The 20,000-nt window shown below is 25.3% G+C and overlaps 1 protein-coding gene across 4 annotated transcripts in view; it reads right to left on the reverse strand.

The window, feature by feature from the left end:
• LOC129607894 (neuroligin-3) overlaps positions 1-20,000 on the reverse strand; it is a 160,086-nt gene that overhangs the window by 80,568 nt on the left and 59,518 nt on the right. For all 4 annotated transcript variants that reach the window (XM_055519139.1, XM_055519138.1, XM_055519137.1 and 1 more), the window contains exon 2: positions 13,182-13,345. In XM_055519139.1, coding sequence (XP_055375114.1) covers positions 13,182-13,345 — 164 coding nt within the window. The remainder of the gene's footprint in view (positions 1-13,181; positions 13,346-20,000) is intronic.

Raw genomic sequence — 20,000 nt, forward strand, 5'->3', positions numbered from 1 at the left:
TCCAGTTAGTATATCCACCAATAGCCTCTAAACCAAGTATGGTCTGTTTCTGACCCCCCTGGCCGCAAGGGAGACACAAATTTTTCTGGAGTGAGATAAGCCCGGTATATAATATATAAATAATTAGATAATATTTACCATAAATGCTGAATTTCCCTCCTATCAAATTTATATTTTTAATATTTTCGCCGGCATCATTCAAAAAATTTTCAAAATTAAATATAACAGTTAATGTTATAATAAACAATTTTTATAGAACTTTTATTTTTAACTTTAAAAAAATAAATGCGTAATAAAATAAATTTTTATTCTACGATAAATGACCGGTTCTCTATTTTAAAAGGACGATAATAGAACAATTATTTCTCACATTGTTAACAAAACTTATTGCTATAATTTTAACACTTAGAAGGTTATTAAAAACAAACAAGAATATTATAATATAAAATGTGTATATAGAAATAAGTAAGTATCAATTTTTCAGTATTTAAACCTGCGAAGAATAACCAGTACAATAAAACGAAAGAGATTTTAATAATTTATTTAGCGTAAAATTCAAAGCAGCAAATACCAATAAATTAGGATTAGGAGGGATTTTGCTTTTTTTTTATCTTTTACAATTTACGGCGAAACTGAAAGATAAATAAATGAGAGTAGCTATATTCTTATCAAGAAGTAACAAAAAAAACTATAAATTGTAAGGAGAACAAAAAGGGAAATTTTATGTTGTTTAGGAGTTTTTTTCTTTTCTCAACAGATTAACGTCTATATGACTGCTCTCCTATATAATATGTATGTAAGATCATGATTTTATTGTTCACTCAAATTTCTAACACAAAGGTATGGTAAAAAATTATTAAAATTTTTATTAAAAATTAAAAATGAAAAGTAAACTGTACTTCAAGACACACACACAGAGGCCTAGATTCATGTAAAGTTCCTTCTCATGTTAGTGTATTTAAAAAAAATCATAATGCTCAATGTGTGGTGTGCTTTAATGCAAACGTTGTGCATTTCAAATACATTTTATAAAATTTTTTCATATTAAATTTTCTTTAAATTTAAATTTAAAGCAACTACAAAGATATTTAATCACAATATAGTTATTTTCTCGTTCCCTTAAATTATTTTATTAAATCTTATTAAAGTGGTACTTTAATTTCAAGTTTTGTAAACGGTATGCAAATTATGTTATAGAAATTTTTTTTGCAATTTCATGCTACTTAACCCCAACGTTATATTCTCATTACTTCTATACTTGTGTATTTTCTACTGTCATTTAATGTAAAATAATTGCAAAACAGAGTAAAGTATGTTAAAATAATATTTAAAATTGAAAATAAAAGTTGTTCATTATATCAAGTATACACTCATACATTCATAAATATTTACATATAGTAACAAAAGTAAAGCATGTACGTGGAATGGTCAAAAACATAAAAATTTATGCTGACCTTTTTCGAAATGGAGTAATAAAGTTATATAATGTTATGGTGCGCTGTAAATGACATATTATTATTACATATATACGCATATAAAATATTAATGTGCATATGTATGTATATGAAAATATTAAGTAAATTGTCGTTGAATTAAAATGACCAGTATTTCATAACATTATTCTCGTACAATACCGACATAATATTAAAATTTTATTGAATATTTGTACAGGTATTCAATTGTTGCAAATATACATACAATATACAAATAAGTTAAAAAAGGATAATATTAAAAAAAAAAAATTTATTTGTTTGTGATAAGGTAATTTATGTTGCTGTTTAAAAAATTATTTTATTACTCATGTGGAAACTACTTAACATAATGACAAACATTGAATCTGCATTCAGGATTATTTGTAAGAGCATCATTCTATTCAATCAACTAGATGAAAGGAAACTGTATTGATGATGCATTCATTGTGTTCAAACAGAAAAACTCCTTCCTATAGAATTTATATGTACGTTACATACAAAATAAGGTCAAACATAATAACAGAAACGTTGCATGTAAAAAGGAAATTATTTGAGTAACTATGAGTTTGAGCTGAAAGTTTCTTGTTAATAAAAACCAAATTTTAAATTATTTTTTTGTAAAACTTTTATGTGAACGGGGAATAAATTGAAATTTTATGATTAATTAAGAGTAAGCATTAAAATTAAATTTTAAATGTATATTTATAATAAATTGTATTATGTCTTGCAAAAGTACAACATTCGGTATTCGCTTTCCAAGCGGCAATAATGTGTTGCTTATTTGTATGCGGAATCAACATAATTAGTAATGATGAAAGGCCTTTATACAATGGCTTCTTGCTTGGAAATTGTCCGTGATTATACAGATGATGTTTCACTTGACAATCCGTAATATCACGAACCCAATTTCGATTCATCCCGAAAAGCTTTGAAGCTCTCAACTCCCTTGAGCGACATGGAAGAAACAATTTCGTATGACGACATTCCTCAGTGGCCCCCAGCGAATATTTGATTCCCTTAAGCAAAACGTCAAGGCTGCCCCTAATGGCTGACATCCACAGTCCATAAAAAGAATCTCCTTCGCGCTAACTAATTTGCAATCCGTTGCTCCTGTACTTACCGTGGATCGGCCAATAAATAACCGTTACTCAGTTTTTTTATGCTAGCTTCACCAACGTTAACATATAGCTTCGAACCAGCTTGGATGTAACCTGAATCTGTCCCCATACGCGTCGATCAAGAAACACCAATTCGTGTTCATAATCGAAGTTATACCGGGGGAGACACACGTTCGAAATGGTTATCCCAAGAACGGGGTCGTGGTCGACGAAAGCCCTATGAATTCCGTGGGCAATCTTTTACTTGCGATATAATAGAAGTGGTAAGTCATTACTCGAGCTTCAAACACAATGTAGAAATGCAGCGCCGAATGTCTAGAACGTTGATGTTATTTAGGCACATTATATAAATTTTACTAAATAAAGCTGACAGTGAAAAATTCATCTGTCATTTGTGTTGCTGAAAATCTCGTTATAACGGCGTGTATTTGAGAAAGGTATTTCCTAGTTTCTGATGTTCTTTTAACCGAGAATTTATTACTTAAGAGCTTTTGCAAATCGTAATAATTATCGCCTTAGTTATTTTAGTAAATTCATCATTTCAAAATGTAGAAAATAAATTTTTCTATATTTTAGAATGTTGAATTTGAAATATGTATTTCTTATTTGTAAGTACCAAATAGTTTCCTCTATAAATCTATCACTCAAAAACAATTTTATATCCGTCAAAGTTTCTAAAATATTACATATGGTTTCAATTTAAAACAATTTCGTAGAATTAAATCAGCCTACATAAAAATAGTATAGAATATGTAAAATGCTTTGCTTTTCCTAATATAATTATTCAAGATTAATTATAGATTGCATATTTGGCATATCCTCAGCAATATTTTTGATATTCAACCACACATTCAAATAAGGTTATTACAACATCAAACGTATTATATCATTAATAATAAATTTTATTATGCACTTACACTCTTATATTATTCGTAATATGTCAGTGTATGTATATAAATTTCAATTGTTTAATTATATTGAAATCCTTTAGCTCTATCCATATTTATAAATTTATTGTTTTGATGAAATTTTAAGTAATTATTTTGGTAGATTTAGAAAATGTGTAAGCATTTAATTGATTATAATATGATCTCTATTGAAAATTTAGAATATTTAGATAATAAAATATAAATTTTTACCATAGTTGAATAAAATGCCTTTAAACAATAATTTTGTAACTATTGTAAGGCATTATTTTAATGAATCAAAATTTGTTTTGTTATAAAATTATAATAATATATTATTATAATTTTATACAGTTCAAGAAATTTTATAATTTATAAAATACAAAATGATTATTATGTTATTACATCAATAATATAAAATTACAACATTTTATGCAATATATACTTATATGCGATATATTTTAGTTTAAATCAATAAATTATAAATTAATTGATTTACATTGTACATTTTATTGAATAAATATAACAGAAAATGGAAATATCAATTAATTGAATCAGTTGCCAATACAATTTTATAATTAAATTTTTTGATTTAAAAATATTTTTAATTTTGCAAAATTTATAATTATTTTATATACGATATAATGGTATAGTGTTTGTTTGTATTTGAGAACAACACAAACAACAAAAAGAATAAAATAATATAAAACAAAAAAATTCAAATCAACCGGAGGTCATTCAATAAATTAAATGATTGTATAACATTATAAATGATTGAATTGCAGTAGTCCAACCAAAACATTGTATACACAATATAAGCCAGAAAAAATGAAGAAAATTAAACAAATCAATGTCATAACTCATAAACTAAAAATACATAATCTAAAAACAAATATTTTAAAGTGTTATACACGTAGTATTTATACATAGAAGTATTTTCTAATATTCAGTACAATATGATGATGGATAACCATGCATCACAGTTTTTGTGTATTTTATATACGCTTCATTCTTCATAATAAACGATGTTCTTTATATAACTTGTAGTGTTCTCCCATATTTTGTTAGTACATATCATTTTGAAGTCAGTGTATGTGTTTATGTTCTAAAATTATAATGTACTTAGTTTACATGAATTTGATTATGCTCAAATCCAAATTCTAAATACGTATATTCCTTGAGATTTGTTTGACCATTGATTTTTTGATTAAGTACAATAATTGTATTTGACAAAAGTATATCGGTTTGGATACGGTTTAGACCGTCGTAAAAAGAAATCATTTTAAATTTTACAAAATTTGATGTCTTACAGCCTTCTCAACTTTCTTATTGACTTTCAAATAAAAATAAAATTTTCGGCTTTTTATACCCGTACGATCGTATGTTCTAAGGATATTTATAGTAAATAGATACCGTTTGTAATACTAAAAAATAATGGTCTGAGACATAAATAAAAAAGAATGTTTTTGATCAGTGTCGAATTCTGAGTCGATTGAACGATGTCTGTCCGACTGTTCGTCCGTCAATCCCAGAAAAAACTCAAAAACTAATAGACGGTGTGATCGAGGCAGTGTTAAGGGTAGCTGCCCTACAATTTGAAAAGTTATTTGGCCTTATCTCAGAAATTATAGAAGCAATAATATCAAATATATTATTAGGGCTGTTAAGTGTTATAAAAATTATTGAATTTGTATGGCTATCGCAAGCCCATTCAATCAAAAATATTGAATGATATAATTATTATTATATAAAAATATGAAATTTAAAAATATTTTACAATTTAGCTTTTGTTATACATTTTAATATATTAAAAAACAATCATAAACTTTCCCTTTTTAATAATCAAAAATTTTATAATAAAAGAAACTTGCCTCCAGATGGTATAATGAATTAAGGAAATTTGAAATATTTATTTGAAAAACAAAAATTAAAATAAAAAACATAAAGGAAGAGAAACTTTTTTTTATTTTTATTTTATTTTTTTTTGTGAATCGAAAAACTATTTATAAGATATTTTATGCATTTTTACATAAAAGATAAAGTTTAGGTCTCCTTTCCGGGATAAAAATATTAAAGAAAATTTTAAAGAAAATACTAACACATTCGTGTATAAATTAATTTAATCGATTTGTCCATTTTACTGAACCTTTCGTATTTATTTTTTTTCGTCCTTTTGTATGGGACGTATCATTTCCTTCGAAAAAAAATATAGCATTATTTAAGAGAACGGATTTCATTTGGAAAAGGGTTAAAATGACCTTTCCGTAAAAATAAAATTTTTAAATATAATCAAAGAAAAATAAAGTTGAGTTAATTTCTAAATCCTTTTTCATATATGTATAAGCGTTATGGGTAAAATTTTATCAATTTATAAAAATTTTGTGTTTTTCTCAGATTTTCTTGCTTTTCAGAGACACAATTTTTCGAATCTTTTAATATTAAAAATATTATTTTAAATGATAACGTTTTATTTGACTTAAAGCTTGTTCGAATGTGGTTCTTGAAATGAAAACAGTAAAAATATTCAGTTGTAATTAAAATAAGAGATATTTTTAACTCCTACTAAAACAGCTACTTGTATATTACGATAATAAACATAGTCTTGCTTTCACTGTGTATCAAACACTACTAAAATATTTCATGTGTTCAGTATTCGTGAAATGTTAAAATACCCTCCAATTTTTAATAAACATTTTTTGCTGAATTATTTTTACAATGGACACCTCGTCATATTAAAGAATCGCTTTATAGCTTGAACTCAATAAAAAGTTTGAAATTTTTAGTATATTTGCAATCTGTTAATTACATCCTGTGTAAAACGGTCGATCTGCCATATATGCAAAATAATCATTTGCAATGAGCGCTGGGAAACAATATTCAATTTTTAGAAAATATTGCTTTGACTGCGCGAGTAGTGCACTATTTGGACATTGATTACGGCGATGAACAACTCAAAACAAATTTATTTCAGGGAACCTGCCCGCAAATTTCTATTTTCCACAATTTAATCCCTTTCTATTTTCCACAATGTGTGTTTCTCAATAACGAACAACCAGATAGACAGAAGAAATGGAAATGTTAAAATTTGCTTCATATTTCGAAAACTTCTGCTATTTTACTTTGCACTCGTCGTGCTAAACTAAATAAAACCTCTTTATGGAAACCTCTTTTTATAAGGGACGTTTTTATAATTACTAAATTAAACACCTTATATCAAATTTCCTGCATTTCAATATTAATGCAATAATTCTCAGGTAAATCGCTTCTATAACAAAATGGTAGAAGAAAATATGAAATTTTTTTCATTTTTAGTCCTTTGACCGCATTGTGTTTAAAAAAAAAATTTATTGGGTTTATTTTATCACGCAATGATTTATAGTATCACGAAATATTTTATCCTACACCATCTTTAAATTAAAAGCAAAACAAGAAGTAGAACAAACAGAAGATTTTCCTTGCCCAAACCATATTTTAATTTTGGATGATAAATTTTTTTTATTTAAATTAAATTTGAATACGTGTAGGTAGGTATTGGTTATATTTACGAGTAAAAGGGTTACAAATTTTTTTTATTGAATTTTGGTTATATTTAATGCATCGCTGAGGCGTCTTAATACCTACATTTTGTACACGTGTAAAATTTAAAAACAATTTAAATTTTTTGCTTTGTTTTTTTAATAAATAATGTAAATGTAAAAAATTTTATTTAATAATTTATAAAATTTATAATACATACTGACATACATATAAAAAATTTTACTTTTCCACATAACAAAAAATTAAATTATATAGGTACATAAAGTTGAAAGAAATTTTTAAGGATAACAAAATAAATTTATTTTATATTAGATTTTCTAGAAAATAAAATTAAGATTTTTTTTATAGATAATACACGATTTCATCCTAAAATTATACGGAATTAAAATTCTATTTTTAATTTTTGAGAATTACACTTAAAAATTAAATTATAACATGGGATTAAAAGTGAAAAATAGCGAAATATTTTCATCCTTGAGAAGGAAATATATGGAAATAATGAGCCAAATGAATCGCTGCTAATACTGTTGCCATATTATTTAACTTTGCAGTCTGTTTTCTTTTAAATGAATAATGAGAATAATGATTAGGTTTTTAAAGGGATTAGGTAAGAATAAATTATAATTATAGTGTTTCAGAATTGATAAATTCGGGATGTTTTTTAAAAAATTGTAATTAATTAAAAAATTTCAATAAAAATAACATAATTCAAGTTATTTTAAAATCGATTTTAATTGCTTTTACTCTTTTTTTTGATTACGTCAACCATCTCTTGTTCTGCAGTTGTATAAAGAAATTTCCATTTGGTTATTCTTATAAAAATTATTAATAAAGGATAAACAACTACACAGTTGTATTGGTAATTAGTAATATTTAAAATTGAAATCTGATGACGCAACTGTACTCGTATATGTACGAAACAATCATTTTAATTATAATAATTTAAAACAATTAATTTTTTAATAAATTCTTATAATAGCATCAATCATACTACAATCAAATTTTCTTTTCCTTGACCTAAAATTAGGGTTGTATTCGTTCGTGTGCATTCTGTTTAAATTAATAACATTAATAATTTTTTATTAAATATTTTCCCATAAAATATAATAAAAAATAAATTTTTTTTTTCATTTATTTATGGAAAATAATTTTCATGCTTTATTTAAGTCATTTAATCTTTAAATTGCTTAGAAATTCAAATTAATTCATTTGCTTATGTGTCAGTGATTATGAAAAGAATTGGAACAGTTTTCAATTAATACTCTTGAAGTTTGAATTAATTTTTCATAAAAACACAAAAAAAAATTAAAAATCAAAAATATTCAACCTAATTAAAGAAAGTTTTTTTTTTTTGTTTTTTTGGTTTTTGTTCAGTAAAAAGTAGAAGAATTGTGAAGAATTGTAAAGAATATAAAAATATTAATAAAAGCAAGGAGAACAAAGCCTTGAAACGACACTGGCGCTTAAAAATAATTTTTGTGCTTTTCTTATTTATATTTAAAATGAAAACTAATTTAAAATTAGAAAAGTTTATAATATCGAAAATAAGTAGAACGAAAACTTTTAAACTTTTTTTTTTTAGTTTTTTTTGTTTTACTTTGAATTTTTGACCAAAAAAGAAAATTTTATTTTCTTTTTTATTTGTTTGCTTATAGTAGAAATGCAAAACTTAAATAAAAAAATGAAAGAAAATTATTATTGTTCGTAAATAAGTTCGGAGTGCGGTTTAAAAAAAAAAATGGCATCTAATGTAAATAAAATTTTGTGTGCGTTTGTGTGTGTGTACCTATTCTATATTTATTTATTTACTTGTACCTCACTATAAATTTTGCACCTGTACAAGAAATTACCAATGTTTATAATGAAAATTGTTTTTTGAATTTAAAAAAGAATAACAACAAAAGAGAAAATTTTATTCAAAGTAGAAAATATAACAGTAATATTACAGTTTTTTCTTATTTATTTTTAAGTTTTCCACAATTTTCACTTTTAAAATCTTCAATTTTTAAAAAAGTTTTTTTTTCTTTTCATTTTCCGGTTTTCATTTTTCTTGTTTTTTCTTAGAACTCTGAAAATTATTATACAATTTTAAAGGGAAAAATTAATCGACTGATTAAAAAAAGCAAGAAAAAATCAAACAAACAAAGAGAGAACAGAAAAAAAAACCCTTTTCAAGAAAGCAAAGAAGAAAAAAAAATGAAAAGAAAATTCTTTCTCTTTTCTTTGAATAATAGTTTTTATTTCAAAGAAAAACAGCATAGAACTGAATGAGAGAGTGAGAGAGAGCGAGAGAGTGGAGAAGAGTGAAATAAACACACAAAATAAGACAAAAAAAAAAACGAACAACAATGGATGATAATTTTATGAAAAAGTTTCTCAGGTGTAAACCTCATGATGTTTAACCGGAACTTTAAAAAGAAAATAATTTACTGGTATTTCTCTTTTGTATTGTCCTTTTTCTTTTCTTTGTCATTGTCCTTTAATAAAAAATATATATATAAGAAAAAAATTTGGAGAATAAAAAATAAAATGAATTAAAAGAAAAAAAAAAATTATTATAAAAATGAAAATTTTGGTTAGAAAGAAAAAAGAATGTCCTTTGTATCGTCAACGCAATTGCAGTGTTTCAAGGTGTTTACTGACATTTCCGAAAAATTTTTCTTAATAGTTAAAAAATTATTCTCATGGATTATTCTCATTTCAATTGAGAATTACAAAATGTATAGCAAATAATTTCATCACAAGTTCATTATAATTAAAATGTTCCTATAAATAGTTTTTAAATTTTATGTAAAGGTATTTGTTATAAAAATTTTAAGAGAAAGCGTCTAAAGGTCCCTAGTAGATGTCTCTTTTATAATATCCATTTGGCTAGCACAAAAATTAAGCAAAGATAAATGATAGATGGCTTACAACCACCATACTAATGAACCTGAAATTTAAATTTCCTGAAGTGAGTTTGTTTTGGGTTTCGATAAGGAAAACTATTTGTTTCATATACAAGTAATTGCTGAACTAGTTTTAATCGCATCTTCTGACCGGAGTTTAATTTAAAACCACCCATCTATTTCGACCGCTCACAAAATTTATTCTTTTAGTTTAATAACAAATATGGAGACGAAAATAAGACGTTAAAAGAGTTTCTTACAGATTATTAATTATAGATAACCCATTGTAACTATGTTAAATTTTGGTTTCCTGTGCGTTAGCCTCTCATGCAGTAATTTTAATTTCCTTTTCTATTCGGATTTTTATATTTTCTTATACCTTTTCTTTTACCATTTTTTATAGTGATAACATTTTCAAAAATTTTTATTCAAAACAGAAATTGTAAAATGTTTTTTAAACAATCACCGCTTTTTTTTTAATTTTTGAGAATTTTAGGAATTATCCGGTTTTGAATCCTAGTTGATCGTAAAGAATTTAACTGCTTCGATGTTTTAAATTAAGAGGAAATCGAAAAAAATGTTTAGCACCCCATGAATTAATCGCAAAGTGATTAGTTAGACATTTGAGTGTTATCAAGGAATTCCAAATTTAGTCAATTGAGCAACAGTCGTTGAGAATTTTAAAATCCCAAAAACATATTTAATTTGTAAATATTTGAGATTTTTGTCGGAAACAATGTATACGAAGTTTCCAATCAGGGATATTTTGCCTAAAAATTTTTAGGCATTAAGAGTTTTTTGAATCTTTTGGCTCCTTTTTTCTCAACATTTTCCCAACATATGACAGAACATTTCAATTTGCTTCGTTCTTAATCTCAAAAAAAGATTCATTTTAGCCCAACATTTTTTGCAATACAGTTAGAGAATCTCTTTTCTTGTTATATAAATTTTAAGATTTAGAAAAAAAAAACTGTCAAAAATAAATGAATTTTCTTGAATTGTAGGTATGGCCCAAAGAATACAAGGGAATAAAAAAATTTTATTGTCTAAAATCGAAGTGAAAATAAGTACCTATCTCTGCTGTCGTATTTTTCAAATTTTTTTTTTTTGCCAATTGTTATAAAAAAAAATGTTTTTCTTTTTTAGTTTTGTGTTATTTGTTTTTTTTATTTTTAAAATTTTAAATCTTTTCTTTCACGTTTTTTTATTTTTTTTTTTATATTCGTTTTGGGATTTTATATTTGACACAGGATAAAAGGAAAATCAGATAATTTTAATTTCAATTTTTTTTTGTTGTTTCTTCATTATTGATGTACCTACCAATTTGGATCCTTTATTTATATATGTTTGTATAATCCTAAGGTAATTAAAATAATACTAGTTTCTAAAGATAAATTAGAAAGAATAAGAAAATTTCTATTTTTGCTTCCTTTTCATCTTACAATTTGTAAGCACATTTTCTCAAAAGTTTAACTGTAAAATTCAGTTTTACAATTCACTGTCACTGTCTTAACTTGTGTTGTTCTTTTTAAAAGTGAAAGATTTGGATAAAAATTTATTCCAAAATTGGTCGTGATAAGTTGCTTGGTTAATTTAGGTGACTAGCGCAACTCAGAAGGATCGACGGCCCAATTAGCATAAATGTGCCATTTTTCACAGATAATTAGTACAAGGCCGGTCACTACAGCCACCTTGTCTTCCTAAGAAATTAGTCTAAATCTCCGATAGTACAAGAAATAATGGCAACTTTAGCCATACTCGGCTCATCCAACAATGCACTCACAGAGGTAACGGAAAACGGTTTTCCTTTTATAAACTACCCGATTGTTGAGACATAACGCATTAAGAGCAAGTCCGGGCCTGGCGCGTTTTCACTCACCGGCCAATGAACCATATGCTATAATAATATCTACGTCCCCTCGTGATATCGAAGGAATCGACTGTATTCTACTACAGTCGTATTTAAGCCACATCTTCTTTGAAATCCCACATGTGGCTGAATTTTTCCACATGTGTGCGGCAAGTAATAGTTGATAACATCCTGTCTTAACTTTCCTGGCCAGTACGCAATAATGTTATTTTATTTTTTAGCAATATTTAATGAGTAAATTAAGTGGAAAATGTGCTTGTTTTGAAAATTCTTGTTATTTAAATTAGAACAAACTTGCTGCTCTCTATGTGTGTTGTAACTATTTATTATTATTGTATGTATATTTTAGCTATCCTACTATATATATAATTAAATATAAGAATGTACCGTAAAATATTGAGGTTATTATCATGTGTTCTTTTACAGAAATAAATTTTTTAATTTTTATTTCAAACTTAATTCAGTTAAAGGAAAATTTCATTTTATATTTGTGTTTTCTGTAAATTCATATACATGTGTAGGCGTTTATTACTATTATTATTTGGAAGTTGAACTTTCCGTATTGTGTTAAAAAATTGTAGCAGACGTTTTTTTAATTAAAAATGTAGAAAAAACATTTAGTTTTAACACAATAGAAAAATACCTTAAAAAAATGTGTTACATCTGTTACATAATTGTGAAAAATAAAGAATAAATCAATTTTTCCAAAAATTACTTGTTTTGTAACCAGGTGTAAATGATATTGTAATTGGAAAGTATTTGCATTAACAAAAATTTGACTTTTAATTTTAAATAAATTGGGCATTTGTTTTATTGAAAATATTTATAAATAAATTATTTTTGAATAAATTATGAGAAATGATAAATTTTATGACATCTAAATTTTATGTTTCATGGACAATTTATGTTGTAGAGTAGATACACAGAAGAAAAACATTCTAATGAAAGGCAGAAATTGAATATGCCTGAATACGACACTTACAGATTTAATTCGGCTCCTAACAATGTCTGATTTTGAAGGAAATATTATTGGTACAGGATAGTAATGATATTAGATAAGGATGAAAAGTACAGAACCAGGAACGATAAATGAGCTGGAAGAGTTGTAGAACGATTGTGCCTGGAACGGCACAACAATTTATAAGACTTCCAAATCCAGAAAACATTAAGTTCGAGATCATTATCAAAGGTGAAACTACTGAACTAGGGCCAGAAATAAAAAAGACTCCGGATCATTGCAGGCAATTTTATTTTTCCTATATAAAAGAAAGTTTAATGCAATTTTTAACACATAACTAGCTTTGTAAAATGTTTCATCAAACAATCTAGCTACGATAACGATAAATTAAGCAATATATGTAACTGTAATTCTTAATTTCAATAAAACTTACCATGTATTGGAGCATAAATATTTAAATATAAACAATCTTCAGATTGATTTCGAAGATATGGCATTAAACGTTTTAAATATTCTAATCTTCCACGTGGCATACGTGCTAGTGCAGCAGTCTCATTAGCAATATCAGGAAGACGTTGTGGACATACTGGTCCAAATCTGAAATATGAATAAAAATAAAAAATTATTATAAAATTTTTAAAAAAAATTCTTTGCATAATATTTGAAATTTATTTAATGGAGACTAGTGCTTCTATACGATTCACCTATTTACTAATAAATCATTTTATAACATTTAATTATGCTGATTTAGTTAAACAGCTTAAAAAAATAAAAATAAATAAAAAATTAATAGGCTAACATTAAAATTTAATCTAGTAAAATATAGCTAGCTAATAATCTAAGAATTAAATAGTGTTTATAAGTACAGAATTTTTAAAATGAATTATTTGGAAAATAGGATTACAATAATATTGGTGTGAAACGGTTTTTGGTAAGCGGCTTAGCGAAATTAAAAATAAAATTAAAAAACTTTCATTTCAGTTTTAGAATAAAATATTCTATAATAAAATTACGTCATTTCGTGACTGTTTGATGGCCAACATATCCTGCGTTCTTGATTTTACAGAGTGTAAAGTGTAGTAAGTGAAAATTTGTAAAACACGAAATTTGTCGATTGTAATTGCTTTACATTTTTTGGTAGGAAACTGTGCTGTATAAATCTCCGAAATTATTGATTTAGGAGCATATAGGTAAAAATTTTATTCTATGAAGTGAATTTTTTACCAAGAAAGGTTTTTAATCATTGTCTTCTTGTGTGTAATAAACGTAAATATATGGGAATATATGGCAACAAGTGAATATACAACTAAGGGAGATAGGAAGGATCAGATCGGAAAATTATCTGCTGAATGGATGAAGGCAAGATATTTTTTTTTTAATTTTTAGAAAATTAATAAAAAATTTGTCTATTCTTTTTGCAATTTTCATTTTTTTTTTACTGAATTATTGCATGATATACTTTGTAAAATAAACAAATTTTTTTTTAATGGAAACCACTCGATAATAGGTCGAAGTAGTTTCTAAATGAATTTAAATATTACACATTTTGCTTCTTATTTTTCTGTATGAGAATGTGAAGCCATTTAACATGATATATGAGGGTAATTACTCCGAAGTTAAAGCTAGTTCAGCTGCAAGAGTTATACACTTAGTACATAATTCGGCTAGTGTATATTTTACATGCCAATCCTCAAATGAAACCCAATAATGATATTAATTTTGTTTTTAAATCTTACTTACTAGTTCAACTTTATTTTAGGTCAATTTTTTAAATTATAGATTTCAAATTCAGATATTTATTTGCACATTTTAATTGAATTTCCACAATGTATTTTTGCTATCCTTTTACAATACTTTTTTTTCCCATATTTTCTTTATTTTCTCTTTTAATTAAATTTTTGAAATCATAATTTCTCACTATGCAATATTTACTATGCTTAATTTCATTTTTAACTTCAAAAACAGTTTTCTAAGTGTTTTCATAAATAAAATTGAAATATGCTTTAAGTTAATTATAAAAACAGGGTTAATTATAAATTTTAAATAGATTTTTTTTTCATATGCAGTGAAATTTTTTTTTGCTATTCTTTCCACTCTAAATACATAATTATTATTAAAATTATTATCCTTTAAAATGTTCTGTTTAAGATTTTAAAATAAATAAAATCAATAATTTTTTTTATTGCAAATGACTTGAAAACTTAAAAAAAAATTTATAAATTTTATTACATAATAAAAAATTATTCTGTTAGAGTCATTATTGATGCAATTTAACGATTATAATATCACAAATTTTAGCATAGCTTCACCATAGCTTTTCATATGTATGCCATATCATAGTGCTACCAGGAGAATTACAAATTCGAGAATTAAGACGCTGATTGTAGTTCATTCAAATACCTCATGTCATCCATAGAAGAATAAATTCACAAGTTGAATTAGGTAGTTTGTGCAAGACAATAATTATTGGATTCAATTATCAAAAATATAAAATATGCTGGAAAATTTTATAATATTATTCATAATACAAGTACGCATAAAACAACTCCGCGATCGACATAATAATTAGTTAGAACATAGTTTTCTATGTAGGTATCCCATGTTGTACTATATTGAATTCTAAAATGGCTAAAAGTATGATTAAAATGGCTGCAATCAGACTGTAGAAAATGTTTATTTGTCTATTCGGTTCTTATTCAGAGCATGATACATTCGCAATTATTATTTCATTTTCATTAAAATTATCTACCATACCCAATTTATTAAAGAATTAATCAATTACTATAACTTACATTAAATTGAATTTTTAAAGCAATCTATTTTAAAGGATATGTTATTTAAAAAAATATAATTATTAATTAAGTGATTTTGATTTTCAACATTACCAAACACATTATCGTGTCTTGTAATAAAAATAATGATTTATAATATTTATTTTGAATTTAAAAAGCATATTAAAATTAAAATAAATATATTTAATTGAATATCAGAGATTAATTAATTAATACCCAATTGAAAAGAAGCCATACAAATCTATGTGTTGAAATTACAGAATTCATTACATGGATTTAGGTACATGAGAGCTACGTAATATTTATGAAATTTTATTTTTTTACAGTGTTTATTTTTTAAAATATTATTACATCAGTATTGTGAACGATATATTGAACCCAAAGTACCTAATACACATAATTTTTCTAAGTATCTAACACAATATTATTAAAAAATCAATGAGGGATCAATATGTTGTTTAGCACTCAATAATTCAGTACTATATTGAATACAAAACATACCTTTACTAAAATATAAGGGAAGTATCTGTACAACAACAATTTCTATTCCTGTTCCTGCATTTTTTTTTGCTTTGCAAACACTCTCTGCGAAATCTTGCGAATTACGTTTGGGTGGTTTCGAACAAAGTTTATAATCAAACTTATAGTTTGTAAAATGGCGTTTTTCCTTTGGCAAGTAAAAATTTTTATGTATTTCACAAAACTATCTTCTAGCTACTACTTTTATTAAATTATTATTTAAATGCATATATAAAAATATTGCATAAATTTAGGATGAAAAATTGCATACATTTAGGCGAAATGAAAAAAATAATCAAAAACTCATCAAAATTAAAGGCTAAGTAAGAAATTAAAAAAAAAAATAATTTTTTGAGTTTAGATTTTTTCGTTAGCTTTTCGCTTTTATTGAAATTAGGGAAGGGTTACAATTTCGAATATATTAAGAGCTGAAAATTAAAATTTTACCGATAAATTCTGAGTTGTCAGACAGGGCCAAACCAATAAGCACTTTCTTTCGCATTTCTTTTTTTTTTAGAAAAGCTTTAAATCGATTTTACGATATTGATTTTTATTTGAAAGCGTTCTAATTAAAAGTCTTTCTACTTTTATGTTACAAAAATATTTTCTACTTAGATTAATTGCATCTATAATAATAATAAAAATCAATTATTCCCTTTCAAGTAGTAAAAATTTCATTATCAAAGGGAAAAGCAATAAAACAATAATGTTAAAAATTTTTATTGTAGAAACATTCTCGGCGCACTTCAGCTTGTTTTTATTTTTTATAGTATTAAATTAATAAAAATTAAGTATATGTAAGCATAGAGGTTAAAATAACTATATCGACTCAACATTATAAACACTTAGATAATATTTACATAGGTACATACACATATATACATAAACTTGATAATATTATAAAATTGAACTCTTAATAATCCAAGTGCAGAAAACGTTTTATAGTAGAACTTATAATTACAAAAAAAAATTTATTTCTATAAAAGAATTTTTAATGATTCAAAAGATTTTAAAATCCACAATACTTAAACGTGTGTTTTCTTTTAAACACTTTTTATTTTTTTTTATCTTACTCTTTAAATATTTTAAGAACTTAAAAAAAAAAAGATTTTCATGCTTTTTTTCACAGTACATTGAATGTTGTATGTAAAGTATTTTCTACTTATGAATATTTAGCCTTATATTTTAAGTTTTATTTGAAGACTTAAGGATATAATCATAATAATAATATATAGTACTTTTGAATATTAAAGATGATGATTAACTCGCTTGTTTAGAACATTAAAAGAAAATTTTTTAAATATTAAATAAATATGTACATGCTTGAAAAAATTTTGTTTTTAATCCTTAAAGAAAATATTAAAAATATATACTTATATCTAGTAAATTTTCTTTTTTACACGAGACTCATTAAAAATGTATATCTAACATCGATAATAAAATAAGAGAATTTTTATTAGAAATTTTTAATCTTAGCATATACGGTACGCAAAATTCATTAATATTTTCAAGCAGAATTAATTTTGGAATATTTCGAGTTGCAATTTCGAAAATTTAAATTTATAGAATTGTAAAAACCGGGAATATAGTGCACCGCAACAATGTATAAAGATCTGTCGTGCCGCTGTGAGTACGGGACATTGTTCTACAGCACCCGCTCAATGTTCACCGCCTTGATGTACTAGAGCAATTTGTGAGACGTAGAAGACCTGAAAGCAAAGTCACCCAGTATTTCCCTTGTTCTGTAAGCGAGAACAACACAACAACAGAATAACTACCATAACTGCCATAAAGCGTGCACAGAACAACTGCCATAAAGCATGCTGTATTCTCTCCATCTTCCTCACAGAACCTATAAATATCTTCACTTACCAAGCCTAATTTACTGAAGTGCCTCCTAAGTCCCCAGAGACAAGACCCCGGCAAGAATTCTCACCTGATTCTTGGCCATCCCTATAATTTTCTTAAAAGGCTTCTGGTCACAGTATTCCGCAGAAGATCCCTGGCCTGCCTTAAAACTGGATGATCTCTCCACCGCTCCGACCGCCTCTTTCTGGTTCTTTTCACGATTCCAAAGGAAACAAAATTTTCTTATTTTTATTTTCGTAATATTATTTTCCAACGAAATAATAAAAAAATGTGGCTGTCTGCGAATTTCACATTTAGAATTTTATAGCTAATTGTCAATATGATTATAAAATGAAACATGTGAAATACAACTAAATAAGGAACTAGCAAGAACTTTATCATAAAAGGGTGTGTTTTAAGACAGCAAAACTTATGTGTATACAGTGAATTCTCTTTATAGTGAACATCTTCATTTAAAAGATAATTTGGTTTTTTGTTTAATTTTATTGTTCAAATATTTGACCAAATATTTGGCATCAAAAATTCAAGAAGGTAATGAAAGTTCAATAAAGTCAAAGGACGCTGTTGATTGGTTCCCTTTTAGTCGAACAAATTCTTTACAAATGACCTGTACATGCAATAAAAGCTTCGTAAAAAATAAAATTGACTGATTTTCCTTTAAATAATTTCATTTTGAAAAAATCTTATATTTAATACATAAACGGTAAACAAAAAATGTCATCCTTGAAGTCAAATTTTTGGACTAAAAAACAAAAAATACTCTTTGTAATTATTATAATTAACATAACTAATTAAAAGATTATTAGTTGGGTATACAAAATGCCCTCGAACCAATTCATTAAAAACAAAATTATTTTCATTAAATTTTTTTTTTATTTTTAATTCCTTAGTCTTTTACAAAAAAGTTAAGTTGTTGTTATTAATTTGTCCCTTCTTTTGTTTTTTGACGGAACTAACAACAAATTGAAGCTCCCACGCAATTTTATATTTGTTTATGATAAAACGTATTTGAACCTTTTAAAGTCTATTCCTGTTTAACAAAATTTTAATGTTCGAAGAAAAATTTTAAAAATAAATTTTAATTAATTACGAATTCTGCTTGCAAATTTTAACTGAATATTTAAAAAGGACATATGTAAAATTTAACATTATCTCAGTGGTTCAATACGGTAGTAATTAGCATGCTGCTAAGGGACTACACACGAATCCAAATATTTGCTAAAAATGTAAAAATTTCTTTCGAATTAATCAAATAATTTCTCTGTTAATCAATTAATTAAGTCAAAAACTATTTTTTAATAATATTAAAATAAAAAATTATTCTCTCCTTTATTATTTGACGAGAAATGTTCGAACTTCTCGAATCAATAAATTTATTTTCTCTTTCTTGCTCTATCTACTCCTTTCTTTCGTTTTAATTTTCTTCTTCTTTAACTTAAAATTTGTTTTTAAGTCAAAAATTATCTGTAAAATATAAAAAAACCTTGAATTTTAATTTTGTATGACATTACAGTACCCTTGTTTTTATTAGGATATCCTTTTCTATTTTCTTTTATTTATTTTACATTTTTATTGTTTTTCTTTCTTTTCGTATATAAATACATTTTGTCACTTAGAAAATTGGATCTCATTCTTTTAAAGACATTTTATATTATTCAATTTATTTGTAGAATGACAGTTATCACTTTCCCTTTAGATCAGTCATTGAGAACATGACTGTTAATAGAGTTCATGAGCTGACAATATCAAAGTAAAGGGGGCATTATGTTGTATTTCACGAAAACTATTCAAAATTTTTATAAAAACTATTTGGAATTAGTAAAATTATTTAAATTAATCATTGGTCTGAAATTTACAAATTATAGCCAGTCTTTATATTACCCAAGCCAGTTTGACAATCAAAAATTAAATAAAGAATTTTTAGTTTAATTTGAATAAGTGAGAACATGTTGATTTGTACTGAAAGAAAATCCTCGAAAATTTGTTTTTATAAAAAAAATTTTGGCCCTCGATTTAGAAAAGGTTTACCAACAATACTATTTGCAAAAATTTAAATGTATAAGAAATAGTAA

This window comes from Condylostylus longicornis, unplaced genomic scaffold (assembly GCF_029603195.1).
Source record: "Condylostylus longicornis isolate FDR11 unplaced genomic scaffold, ASM2960319v2 ptg000030l, whole genome shotgun sequence".
In the NCBI taxonomy this organism is placed as follows: Eukaryota; Metazoa; Arthropoda; class Insecta; order Diptera; family Dolichopodidae; genus Condylostylus; species Condylostylus longicornis.